At 43.3% G+C, this 13,392-nt stretch overlaps 1 protein-coding gene across 1 annotated transcript in view; it reads left to right on the forward strand.

Annotated features, from left to right (window-relative positions):
• LOC148506147 (uncharacterized) overlaps positions 1-13,392 on the forward strand; it is a 162,808-nt gene that overhangs the window by 71,448 nt on the left and 77,968 nt on the right. Inside the window, exons 10-14 of the mRNA XM_088447196.1 lie at positions 3,834-3,994; positions 4,208-4,281; positions 5,512-5,688; positions 10,473-10,692; positions 12,075-12,214. Coding sequence (XP_088303322.1) covers positions 3,834-3,994; positions 4,208-4,281; positions 5,512-5,688; positions 10,473-10,692; positions 12,075-12,214 — 772 coding nt within the window. The remainder of the gene's footprint in view (positions 1-3,833; positions 3,995-4,207; positions 4,282-5,511; positions 5,689-10,472; positions 10,693-12,074; positions 12,215-13,392) is intronic.

The following is a 13,392-nucleotide window of genomic DNA, read 5'->3' on the forward strand; positions in this document are numbered from 1 at the left end:
CAGCAGAAAGCCACACTTGAACGCTAGCTTTGCAGCGATCACGTGACCGGCCGAACCTGGGAAGAGACAGGCAACAAAGGAGAACACCGTGGCTAGCAGTGTGACTGGGCCCTGAGATGGAGCGACAGACAGCGCAGGAAATACCAGGTGAGTCTCCGTAGCGGAGAGGGTACTTGGCGCCTGGCTCTTACAAGCCCCAACCAGCTATATCCTCTCCCATGACAGTGGCACCCCCGTGAATACCAGGCCCCAGGGATCTTCTGCAAAAAGACAAACCCAAGGCTGCCTGGATTCCAGAGAGGGAGCCCAGTCTGGAGCACCGACATTACCCCATATATGACTAGCTCTAAGTACCAGTATGATATCTGGCCCATTACCACACTGATAGTGCACAGACTTGTTCCTTAATAAAACCAGCGGGACATCACTGCAATGGTTATATATCAGCTACTATCTCTTATGGATTAACAATCGAGACTTATGTTTATCAGGAGTCATTTAAAGGAGTGGTTCCCAAACTGTGCCCAAGGGTGCCACGGCGCTGTCTCCGGGGAGCCATGGCCGGAGGGAAGCTACTGTCAGGTTTTTTTTTTTCTAGGCCTGGCCAAAACGTTGATCGCGATCTACCGATAGCTCGCAGAGCTCCCACTGAACTTGGAACACTGGCTCCGAAGCTCAGAGGCTAAAGAAACCTCTGATCACTTCAGCGTTCCCAGTGATGCAGAGCGCGGGGCCGTGGGTGACGTCATGACATCGCCCGTGCACCCACAGCCCTGCTCAATGCATCACTGGGAACTTGTGAGGATCCTGCACGCCTGCTGGATCCAGCTTGATCCAGTCTGCGCAGCAGCATCAGGAGTGACAATAGGAGGAGTTGTCGCCAGCGTGAACTTCAGTCAGGTAAGTTATGCACAGGGTCTACTAGTAGGAGCACTGCCTAAGAGGCACTACTACAAGGGGTACTGCATAATAGGCACTAATACAGGGGATCAAGTATTAATAATTGTAGCGCACCTTGGGTTTTTTAGCTGCTTCCGTGCTTCTTATTTTCAATAGGAAGTGAATATTAATGCAATTAGTTGGAAGCGCTTAATGAATGATGATGTATATTATTGTGTAACTATGGGATCTATTAATAGTGTGTGTATGTGATGATGTGTGTAGTATAGTGTCTGTATATGTATATATGTAATAATATATCTGAAACCACTACCGTAAAAGAAAAACAAATGAAATAAGTTTAAATTAAAAATTGAGATTAAAAATAACAGTACCAATTGCTTGATGCCAGTAGTTGTTACAATCCACTTTTTTATTGTCCACTTTTTTATTTTTTTATCTTTATTTCATCTAATTTTAATTTTTATTATTATTATTTTTATTTATTTTTATTTTTAGTATTAGTTTAATTTTTAGTATTATTTTATTTTCATTATTATTATTATTATTATTATTATTATTATTATTATTATTATTACTAATTAGTTCCATTCTTATTTTTATTTTCATTTTATTTTTAGTATTATTTTTACTACATTTAATGTAATATCCAAAGTGGATATACAAATTATGTGGAATATCCCTACTAGCTACACACGTTTTATATTGCAAATAGCAGCCACAGTTTGGCCAAGCCATTTTAAAAGTATTTTAAAAGCATTTCATCAATAAAGTGAGGAATTCAACCAATTAATTAGCTAACACTTGTGGAATGAACCCTGTTAGAGAATCATAATGGACCCCAGGCTACTAATAGAAACAGCTACTGACATTCTGGCTTCCTTGATAAAGTCCATTACATGGATAAAACACGTTGGAGCCTTTACTACACACCCGCCGACGGCTCTCTCCTCATAGAGCTATAAGCCAGAAAGAATGCCGAAGACAAGATCTAAACTGACTGGAGCAAGCCGCCACCCCCACACAGAAGATGGAACACAGCGTTAGTGTCCATCAACTGCAGAGCGCCGGCAATCAAATACCGGCGCCGGAGGGAAGTTCAGGCGAGTCACTCCACGTCCAACAAGGTTCAGGGTAAGATAGGAATAGTTACCCGCAGCATTGCATTACAGCAGCAGGCACCCAATTCACCCAGTAAAAGAGCTTAAACATTATATGCTGCTATTTTCCAACACCATTTATTTTAGTCTTCTATGCATTTTTTAAAATTATTTGTTTATTTATTTAATTTATTTTTATTATGTTCCTTATTGGTACTGTTATATTTAATCTATATTTTTAATTTAAACTTATTTCATTTGTTTTTCTTTTACGGTAGTGGTTTCAGATATAATATTACATATATACATATACAGACACTATACTACACACATCATCACATACACACATTATTAATAGATCCCATAGTTACACAATAATATTCATCATCATTCATTAAGCACTTCCAACTCATTGCACAAATACAGGGGACTTTACATAAGGGGCACTACTACAGGGGACATTGAATAATAGGCAGTACTACAGGGGGCAATACATAAATGGCAGTACTACAGAGGACTTTACATAAGGAGCACTACTACAGGGGGCATTGCATAAGGGGTACTACTACTGGGGGCATTGAATAAGGGGCATTACTGTAGTGGGCATTGCATAATGGGCACTACGACAGGGGTCATTGCTAAGGGGCACTTCTACTGGGGGCATTGAATAAGGGCACTACTACAGGGGGAAATACATAAAGGGCAGTAACAGGTAATTCATTTGGCTTAGGGGTGCCTTGAAAAAATGAAGGAAACCCTAAGGGTGCCATGAACTGAAAAAGTTTGGGAACCACTGATTTAAAAAATTGGGTTTAAGAAGAACTATTATGTACTAAGATAAGGACTTGGAAGATTTATACACTTATACAGTGTTTGAAACTGTCATCTGACACTGTATTACGGAATGTTTAATCTCATTTTATTTTAGTTAATTTTTTCATGCATTGTGATTACTTGTGGCACTTGCAATCCATTTGCATTTTACTTTTGATATTAATAGTAAAGACCTTATAGATCTAATAGTGTCCTAGTTTATTACCGGGTGTAGATACAGATTGTGGCTCAAGATATAAAGGTTTGATTGTATCAATGGCACAACATAGCATTATAATATAATAAGGTAGAGCGCAGCACAATATCTGTATTATTCTGAGACGCTATATGGTTGCCCAGAAGTTTGATGGTGCGACCGATGTTCCTGATGTTGAGTGTTTTGTACAAAAGCGGTGAATCTGAGACACCGGTGTCATTAGCAAATTTTTGTTGCCCACTGTGTCAGAGTAATTATGGATGCATATACAAACCAAAAACTACAAGATTTTTGCCTATCTGCAAGTGCCTGTGCCAGGGCATTAGAGTGTAACATCTAAGGGCTTGTTGGAGGAGCCCAGGTCAGCGGCTGAGGGGGACAGATGTAACCCCTTTGCAGCAAAGTTGCGCAGCGTATAGAATTTATTTTTTTCAGAAACGACATGGCCACACCTCACGGATTTTACCACAGTACCCAGGCCCTGATCAGCTCTCAATGGCCCTGGAGACATCATAGCACAGCGCTACAATACCAGATCATTAACTACATTTAACAGCAATAGTCAGTGAAAAGGTAAAAAGCTGCTGGCTGCAGGCCCTCCATTCCACTGCTTGGCACTAACTATGTTTAGTAGTAAGAATTCATCAATGGGACAAGTCCTAAGAACAGGTCGAGTTCCATGAAAAGATTAATAATGACCAGCGCTGAACAAAAATCAGTTATTCTTTTAAAATATCTAATTTTTTAATTATTAGTTGTATAAACATTCATGTTTGATTCCATCTTTACATTGATCTTTACAGAAAACTCCCGTATGCCTGGCTGCCATTCATGCTGGAAAAGGTTCTAATGGTGGAGGTTATGTCACAGTACAGAAGATGCCAGGACAACCTTACTACATTGGATCCATTAAAAATGGAATCACCAGCCTCAATTCTACAATGTCAGCCAGCTCCTTTTTCTTGTCCACTTACTCTACATCTGTCATTTCTACTACTGCTACTGCCACCACAGCCACTACTACTACTGCCAGCCTCACAACCGCTAGCACAGCTCCTACTACTGCCAGCCTTCCAACCACTACCACAGCTACTACTACTGCCTGCCTCCTAACCGCTAACACAGCTCCTACTACTGCCAGCCTCCCAACCGCTACCACAGCTCCTACTACTGCCAGCCTTCCAACCGCTACCACAGCTACTACTACTGCCAGCCTCACAACCGCTACCACAGCTACTACTACTGCCAGCCTCCCAACCACTACCACAGCTCCTACTACTGCCAGCCTTCCAACCGCTACCACAGCTACTACTACTGACAGTCTCCCAACCACTACCACAGCTACTGCTACTGCCAGCCTCCCAACTGCTACCACAGCTCCTACTACTGCCAGCCTCCCAACCGCTACCACAGCTCCTACTACTGCCAGCCTCACAACCGCTACCACAGCTCCTACTACTGCCAGCCTCCCAACTGCTACTACAGCTCCTACTACTGCCAGCCTCCCTACCACTACCACAGCTAGTACTACTGCCAGCCTTCCAACCACTACCACAGCTCCTACTACTGCCAGCCTCCCAGCCGCTACCACAGCCACTACTACTGCCAGCATCCCAACCACTACCACAGCTCCTACTACTGCCAGCCTTCCAACCACTACCACAGCTACTACTACTGACAGTCTCCCAACCACTACCACAGCTACTGCTACTGCCAGCCTCCCAACCGCTACCACAGCTCCTACTACTGCCAGCCTCCCAACTGCTACCACAGCTCCTACTACTGCCAGCCTCACAACCGCTGCCACAGCTACTACTACTGCCAGCCTCCCAACTGCTACCACAGCTACTACTACTGCCAGCCTCCCAACCACTACCACAGCTACTACTACAGCCAGCCTTCCAACCGCTACCACAGCTACTACTACTGCCAGCCTCACAACTGCTACCACAGCTTCTACTACTGCCAGCCTTCCTACCACTACCACAGCTAGTACTACTGCCAGCCTTCCAGCCACTACCACAACTCCTACTACTGCCAGCCTCCCAGCCGCTACCACAGCCACTACTACTGCCAGCCTCACAACCGCTACCACAGTTCCTACTACTGCCAGCCTTCCAACCGCTACCACAGCTACTACTACTGACAGTCTCCCAACCACTACCACAGCTACTGCTACTGCCAGCCTCCCAACCGCTACCACAGCTCCTACTACTGCCAGCCTCCCAACCGCTACCACAGCTCCTACTACTGCCAGCCTCACAACCACTACCATAGCTACTACTACTGCCAGCTTCACAACCGCTACCACAGCTACTACTACTACCAGCCTCCCAACAGCAACCATAGCTACTACTACTGCCAGCCTCTCAACTGCTGCTGCTGGTCTTATTAGCACTACTGCAGCTACTACAGCTACTACTGCTGCTGGCCTTACATCCACTACCACAGCTCCTACAACTGTTACAAACACTACCGCAGCTCCTACTACTGGCATCACAACCACAACAGCTATGCCTACTACTGCCAGCCTTACAACCACTACCGCAACTCCTACTGTTACCACTGCTGCCTCTTCTCCCACTATTGATACACTTGTTAATACCCAGAGTAAAACAACAACGATAACTGCTGAAACACCAATGATAACTGATATCGGTAAGATTTATAAAAATGTCTGTTCTCTGATTTAATTAAAAATAAGTGTAAATAACAAATAGTTTTTTAATAAAAACAATCTGCATAACTACTACAAATGGGGGTTGGGTATGGGATCCCGGCGGTTGGGATGCCACCGGTCAGAATACCAACAGCAGCATTTGACAGTCAATATCCCGACACCATCAGATAAGTACCCTAACACTTACCCTTACCCCAAACCCTAGCCCTCCCTGGTGCCTAAACCTAACCTCCTCCTCCCTGCACCCTAAACCTAAGCCTCACCCCATAGTGCCTAACCCTAAGCATCACCATGTGCCTATATCTAAACCTAACCCTCCTTCTAACCCCAGATACTTACCTTCAGGATGCCATCAGTCGAGATACTAGAGCCCGGATCCCGATGCTATCAGGATTCCGGCGCCTGTATTTTGACCGTCGACATCCTGCACTCCGGGATGCTGACTATGGGCCTGATTGACTACTGTATGTAATTGCGATTACCCATGCAATCAGCCTATTGTTGCTTTCTGTGCATGTGTATGCATCGCAGTGTGCAAACTAGCTATTGCGATCGGGACTGCGATCACAGTGACTACGCAGACCCATCGCAGAGTGATTGACAGGAAGTGCCATTTCTGGGTGGTGATGGGGGGTTGGTTGGGCAAACGCAGGCGTGCCAGTGTGTTTCAACGCAGTTGCAGGGCATGCATAAAATATCCACAGCGCTGGCCTACGCAGTCTGAGGTCTCATAGTGTGTGTGGTTGTTAGCAATTTCTGAGTAAGGTCATGGTTTGTGCAAGTGTGCATGAGACTGTGATGGTTGTACTGATGGTTTCGCAGTCTTGCTGAGCATTACGGATGTCTGGTAAGTAGTGCTATGAGGAAATAGCGATCTAAATGTATTAGCATACTATCGCAGTTGAACTGTGTGTGTAATTGCTATTGCATACACAGTTGCATACGGAAGTGAATCAGGCCCTACCTGCGACAAATAGAAATCCTGTGAAAATATCTTGTATTAAAACGAGAGCAATGACCCCAGGGGGTGTGTATCTGAATGGTGCAAACTAGAGTTTGATGTTATCTTATCGAATAAAATGATTTACTAAACACACTAATAAAATCCAAATAAAATCGATAAAAGTATGAGGAGGCGGTAGTTAGCTTCTTATTCACTTCTTATTTGTACTCCAGCTTCTTATTCACTTTTTATACATGCTCAAGCTTCTTATTCACTTCTTATTTGTGCTCCAGCATCTTATTAACTTCTTATTTGTGCTTCAGCTTCTTATTCACTTCCTATTTGTACTCCAGCTTCTTATTCACTTTTTATACATGCTCCAGCTTCTTATTAACTTCTTATTTGTGCTCTAGCTTCATATTGACTTCTTATTCACTTATTATTTGTGCTCCAGCTTCTTATTCACTTCTTATACATGCTCCAGCTTCTTATTCACTTCTTATACATGCTCCAGCTTCTTATTCACTTCTTATATGTGCTCCAGATTCTTATTCACTTCTTATATGTGCTCCAGATTCTTATTCACTTCATATACATGCTCCAGCTTCATATTCACTTCTTATATGTGCTCCAGCTTCTTATTCACTTCATATACATGCTCCAGCTTCTTTTTCACTTCTTATACATGCTCCAACTTCTTATTCACTTATTTGTGCTATAGCGTCTTATTCACTTCTTATACATGCTCCAACATCTTATTCACTTCTTATAAATGCTCAGCTTCTTATTTACTTCTTATTTGTACTCCAGCTTCTTATCCACTTTTTATACATGCTCCAGCTTCTTATTCACTTCTTATACACGCTCCAGCTTCTTATTCACTTACTATTTGCGCTCCAGCTTCTTATTCACTTCTTATACATGCTCCAGCTTCTAATTCACTTCTTATACATGCTCCAACCTCTTATTCACTTCATATATGTGCTCCAGCTTCTTCTTCTCTTCATATACATGTTCCAGCTTCATATTCACTTTTTATATATACTCCAGAATCTTATTCACTTCTTATACATGCTCCAATATCTTATTCACTTCTTATTTATACTCCAGCTTCTTATCCACTTTTTATACATGCTCCAGCTTCTTATTCACTTCTTATACATGCTCCAGCTTCTTATTCACTTCTTATATGGGCTCCAACATCTTATTCACTTCTTGTACATGCTCCAACCTCTTATTCACTTCATATATGTGCTCCAGCTTCTTCTTCTCTTCATATACATGTTCCAGCTTCATATTCACTTTTTAAATATACTCCAGAATCTTATTCACTTCTTATACATGCTCCAATATCTTATTCACTTCTTATTTGTACTACAGCTTCTTATCCACTTTTTATACATGCTCCAGCTTCTTATTCACTTCTTATACATGCTCCAGCCACTTACTCACTTCTTATATGTGCTCCAGCTTCTTCTTCACTTCATATACATGCACCAACTTCATATTCACTTCTTATACGTGCTCCAACATCTTATTCACTTCTTATACATGCTAAGCTTCTTATTCACTTCTTATTTGTACTCCAGCTTCTTATCCACTTTTTATACATGCTCCGGCTTCTTATTCACTTCTTATACATGCTCCAGCTTCTTATTCACTTCTTATACATGCTCCAGCTTCTTATTCACTTCTTATTTGTGCTCTAGCTTCTTATTGACTTCTTATTCACTTAATATTTGTGCTCCAGCTTCTTATTCACTTCTTATACATGCTCCAGCTTCTTATTCACTTCTTATACATGCTCCAGCCTCTTATTCAATTCTTATATGTGCTCCAGCTTCTTCTTCTCTTCATGTACATGTTCCAGCTTCATGTTCACTTCTTATATATACTCAAGCTTCTTCTTCACTTCTTATAAATGCTTCAGCTTCTTATTCACTTCTTATACATGCTCCAGCCTCTTATTCACTTATTTGTGCTACAGCATCTTATTCACTTCTTATACCTGCTCCAACATCTTATTCACTTCTTATACATGCTCCAGCCTCTTATTCACTTCTTGTACATGCTCCAGCTTCATATTCACTTCTTATATCTGCTCCAGTTTCTTATTCACTTCTTATACATGCTCCAGCTTCTTATTCACTTCTTATACATGCTCCAGCCACTTATTCACTTCTTATATGTGCTCCAGCTTCTTCTTCACTTCATATACATGCTCCAGCTTCTTACCCACTTCTTATACATGCTCCAGCCACTTATTCACTTCTTATATGTGCTCCAGCTTCTTCTTCACTTCTTATTTGTACTCCAGCTTCTTATCCACTTTTTATACATGCTCCAGCTTCTTATTCACTTCTTATACATGCTCCAGCTTCTTATTCACGTCTTATTTGTGCTCTAGCTTCTTATTGACTTCGTATTCACTTATTATTTGTGCTCCAGCTTCTTATTCACTTCTTGTACATGCTCCAGCTTCTTATTCACTTCTTATACATGCTCCAGCCTCTTATTCAGTTCTTATATGTGCTCCAGCTTCATCTTCTCTTCATATACATGTTCCAGCTTCATGTTCACTTCTTATATATACTCCAGCTTCTTCTTCACTTCTTATAAATGCTCCAGCTTCTTATTCACTTCATATACATGCTCCAGCCTCTTATTCACTTATTTGTGCTACAGCGTCTTATTCACTTCTTATACCTGCTCCAACATCTTATTCACTTATTATACATGATCCAGCCTCTTATTCACTTCTTGTACATGCTCCAGCTTCATATTCACTTCTTATATGTGTAACACCCCTTTACCTGGGTCTCCTAGGTAATGGGCTGTATTTAAAGATACTCTTCTTGCAATGCTTCACTCCATGCGGTTCTCTTAATTTCAGTGCCTCCACCCGAATCTTCATAGAAAGTGCTCTTCTGGGGAGTGTTCAGGGTCAGGAACACCAGGGGGAGACTCGGGGAACCCCCTGCCCAACATGTACTTAGGCCACCGACACCACAGTAATGTATCACACAGATATGTTGCAAAAGCCACCCTGGCACATTTATTAATGGGTTTGGGATTGCTATTGCTTTTTGTGGTTTTATATCAAAAATATTTGGTAAGGTAAACAAATATAACCATATACAAAATAGGCATATAAAGATAAATTGTACAGTCAGTTGTGTTTCCAAACATCTAAAGGGCATATACAGCATTAATCAAAAACAAACATAACACACTGTCTTTTCTGTCTTTTGGTTATAAAACCTTTCTTCCGAGTACAAATAATACACAGGCCTATGCAATCACTGACTGGGTAATAGCTACATCAACAGCAGCATCACACAGAAATATCACACATACCACACTCAGCATTAGACCCCACTATCTATAGTGCACTGATGAGTTGGAGCTCATTATCTTCTGCATGCTGCATACTTGGAAAAAGCTGTACCTTAAGGATTTCCACTTGAATGTCAAACATATGAACAAGTAACTTTATCAAAGTTCCTCCTTCATTCCTGTCACTTCCAACAAAGCTTGGACTTGTAGTTCCACAAACTGATTAGTGATGAAATCACACCTTTCTACTTAGTCTTTAGTGCTAAACACATGCCCAGAATACAATATTTCTTCAGGGCTAGTCCCCCAGCTTTCCCTAGTCTTCGCTCTACTAGCAATCTCAGTCTTTATCAGGGAACATAACACTGTAAATAGCTGCCACTCAGGGTACTTATCTCACATGTGTCCACAGTGTGTGTCTGTCTCTGCAAACTCTCTTCAGTGGATCCAAAGTGATGTTTTGAAATGCTTTATCCTCTTTAGGCTCCCTGGTCCATCAAACTGGAATTCTCCCCTTCAGCTGGGGTCTGTGCTGTGACTCTCCTCACCGTCCTCTCCAGTCATTGCAGCTGCTTCCTCCCTCTCTCCTTCTCTGGACAAAAGCATTCCATTCCTTGCTTCCCCCACTCCACGCCCAGTCTTCCCCGCCCCTGACATCCTCTGCGTGTCTCTTTGAGCACTATCTTACTCCAAGGCAGTCTGGGTGATGTAGTTTCTGCATAGTTTCACTGTGATCCTTTTTACTTGCGCTGCCGGACACCGGCACCAGCGCTACATACTCCCCCTGTGGAACTGGCACTCTACTGACAAGTTGATGAGCCTGTTCCACACCCTGAAAAGGAACATGGGCTAAAACACTTTGTCGGTTTACACATTCACACATACCCTGACAGGTTCCTACTAAGTTAGGTGTGGGCCCAAAATAAGGCCATGGGTAGACCCAATGCAGGTGAACTACTCTGGGCACCTCAGTAGCCCTGCCTAACTTGTCATAAGTTAACATCATAGGAGCTCTAGTGGTCCGCCTGGGTTGGCTAAGAGCTGAAGGGCCTCCCTCATCTCCCTCTGACACCCCTCCTGAGCATTCGACCTCTCCCCCAACACCTCTCTCTTGTTGGCCTTGAGCCTGTCTCTCAGACACTCTAACTTCTGCAGGCACTTCATGAACAACTTCCTCCAACCTTTGTACCGGTCCCATTCTAGGCTGCCCCAAGGTCCTCTCAGTAGACCTGGGAGGCCTAGTAGTCTCACGATTCTGAATGTTATCTTCGACTTCCATAGTGGGGGAATGAAATCCCCATTCATCCTCACTGCATTCTGTTTCTTCATTACCTTGAAGAGTTTCTCCTCTCCTCGCAGACCTCAGTCTCCCTGGCTTCCTCCATGGCACCCTATCAGTGGTCCCAATAACTTCTTCCTCTCTGAACCACACATTTCTCCCAATCGGTAACAGGTGCTGCCTGTGATAGGTCTTTATTGGCCCACTTTGCCCTTCTGGCCTTACTCGATAAACTGGTGCCCCTGATAATTTGGCCACCACTTCATAGGGATCTCTTCTCCATCGATTTGCCAATTTATGCTTTCCTGATATCCCTAGGTACCGTAGCAATACTCGATCTCCTACTGCCAATACATTCTCTTTCACCCGACTGTCATATCGAGTCTTGTTTCTCAAGCCAGATCTAGTAGAAACTTCTTGGGCAAACCTGTGAGCCTCTCTCAGCTCTTCTCGCAGTCTCTGAACATACTGTAAATGTGTCTCCCCCGAGTATGGAGCCTCCATTATTCCAAAGCAAATGTCTACAGGCAGTTGAGCTTCTCTTCCAAACATGAGTAGGTATGGTGAGTATCCTGTTGACTAATTTTTTGTGCAGTTGTATGCATGTACCAATTGGCTGATATGCCTACTCCAGTTCGCCTTCCTGCTAGTGCCCAAAGTTCCCATCATATTGAGAAGAGTTCGGTTGAATCTCTCTGGCTGTGGGTCCCCTTGTGGGTGAAAAGGTGTGGTCCTTGACTTCTGAATCCCGCACAATTCACATATCTCTTTTATCAGCCGACTCTCAAAATCTCTCCCTTGATCAGAATGGATTCGAGCAGGAAGTCCATAGTGCACAAAGAACTTCTCCCACAAAATCTTTGCTACAGTAGTAGCTCTTTGATCTTTGGCTGGGTATGCTTGAGCGTATCTGGTGAAGTGATCAGTCACAACCAGAATATTGGCAGTATTGTTTTCATCCGGCTCTACGGAGAGAAAATCAATACACACCAGCTCCAGTGGCCCATCATTTGAAATGTTTTTTAATGGTGCTGCTCTTTCAGGCAGTGTCTTCCTCAGGATGCAAGTCCCACAAGTTCTGCAATATTTTTCAATGGCAGCTTCCATCTTTGGCCAATAGAAACGATCAGTGATTAACCCGCTTGTCTTTTCAACACCTAAGTGTCCATGCTGGTCATGCAGGGCTTTTAGAACAGCATCACGATGCTTTTTTGGCAGTACCAACTGCTTTCTCACTCTTCCATCTCTGCGGGTGGTTTGCCTATAGAGGAGTCCCCCTCTGACCACCAGAAATTCTCTCTGTCTATGCAAAAGGAGGCTTCTTCTGTTTTAAGGGCATTTGGCCCCAGCCTCTCATTGTTCTGTATCATCCAATGAATTGCTCTTAGGGACAGATCTTCTTGCTGATCACTCTTCAGCTCTCTCCTACTGAGCCTCTGCAGGTCACCCAATTCTAATTGACTCAGCCAGCAGTACTGCTTAGGCAGTGCAGCTTCCGAAACTCCCAATGCCGTGACACATTCTCTCACGGGTGGTACTACCACTCTTCCTTCGTGGCACATGCCTTTTACTTCTGGAGCTGGCACTTCAACCCACTCCTCTTCAGGAGAGTCAGCCTGTCTCCCAGCCAACCTGGACAAAGCATCAGTATCAATGTTTCCTTTGCCAGGACGGTACTTCAGTGTGAAGTCATACACAGCCAAAGCAGCCAGCCATCGATGCCCTGTGGCATCCAACTTTGCTGTAGTCTGGATGTAGGTCAACGGATTATTGTCAGTATGGACTTCGAACGTAGCACCATACAAATAATCGTGAAGACGATCAACAATGGCCCATTTCAATGCCAAGAATTCCAGCTTGTGCACTGGGTAATTCTTCTCACAGGGCAATAGCCCTCTGCTCACATAGTGCACAGGCCTCATCTGACCCCCATCTTCCTGGTAAAGAACTCCTCCCAGTCCGTCAAAAGATGCATCTACATGCAGGGTGTATGGCAGGTCTGGGTTTGCATAGGCAAGCACTGGAGACTGCGTAAGGCTCTCCTTCAATTTCCTGAATGCAGTTTCACACTCCTTTGTCCACCTTTCCCCAAATGGGTCATTAACACAAAGATAGTGTTTCTTC

This window comes from Taudactylus pleione, unplaced genomic scaffold, assembly GCF_031769625.1.
Source record: "Taudactylus pleione unplaced genomic scaffold, aTauple2 ptg000423l, whole genome shotgun sequence".
Classification (NCBI taxonomy): Eukaryota; Metazoa; Chordata; class Amphibia; order Anura; family Myobatrachidae; genus Taudactylus; species Taudactylus pleione.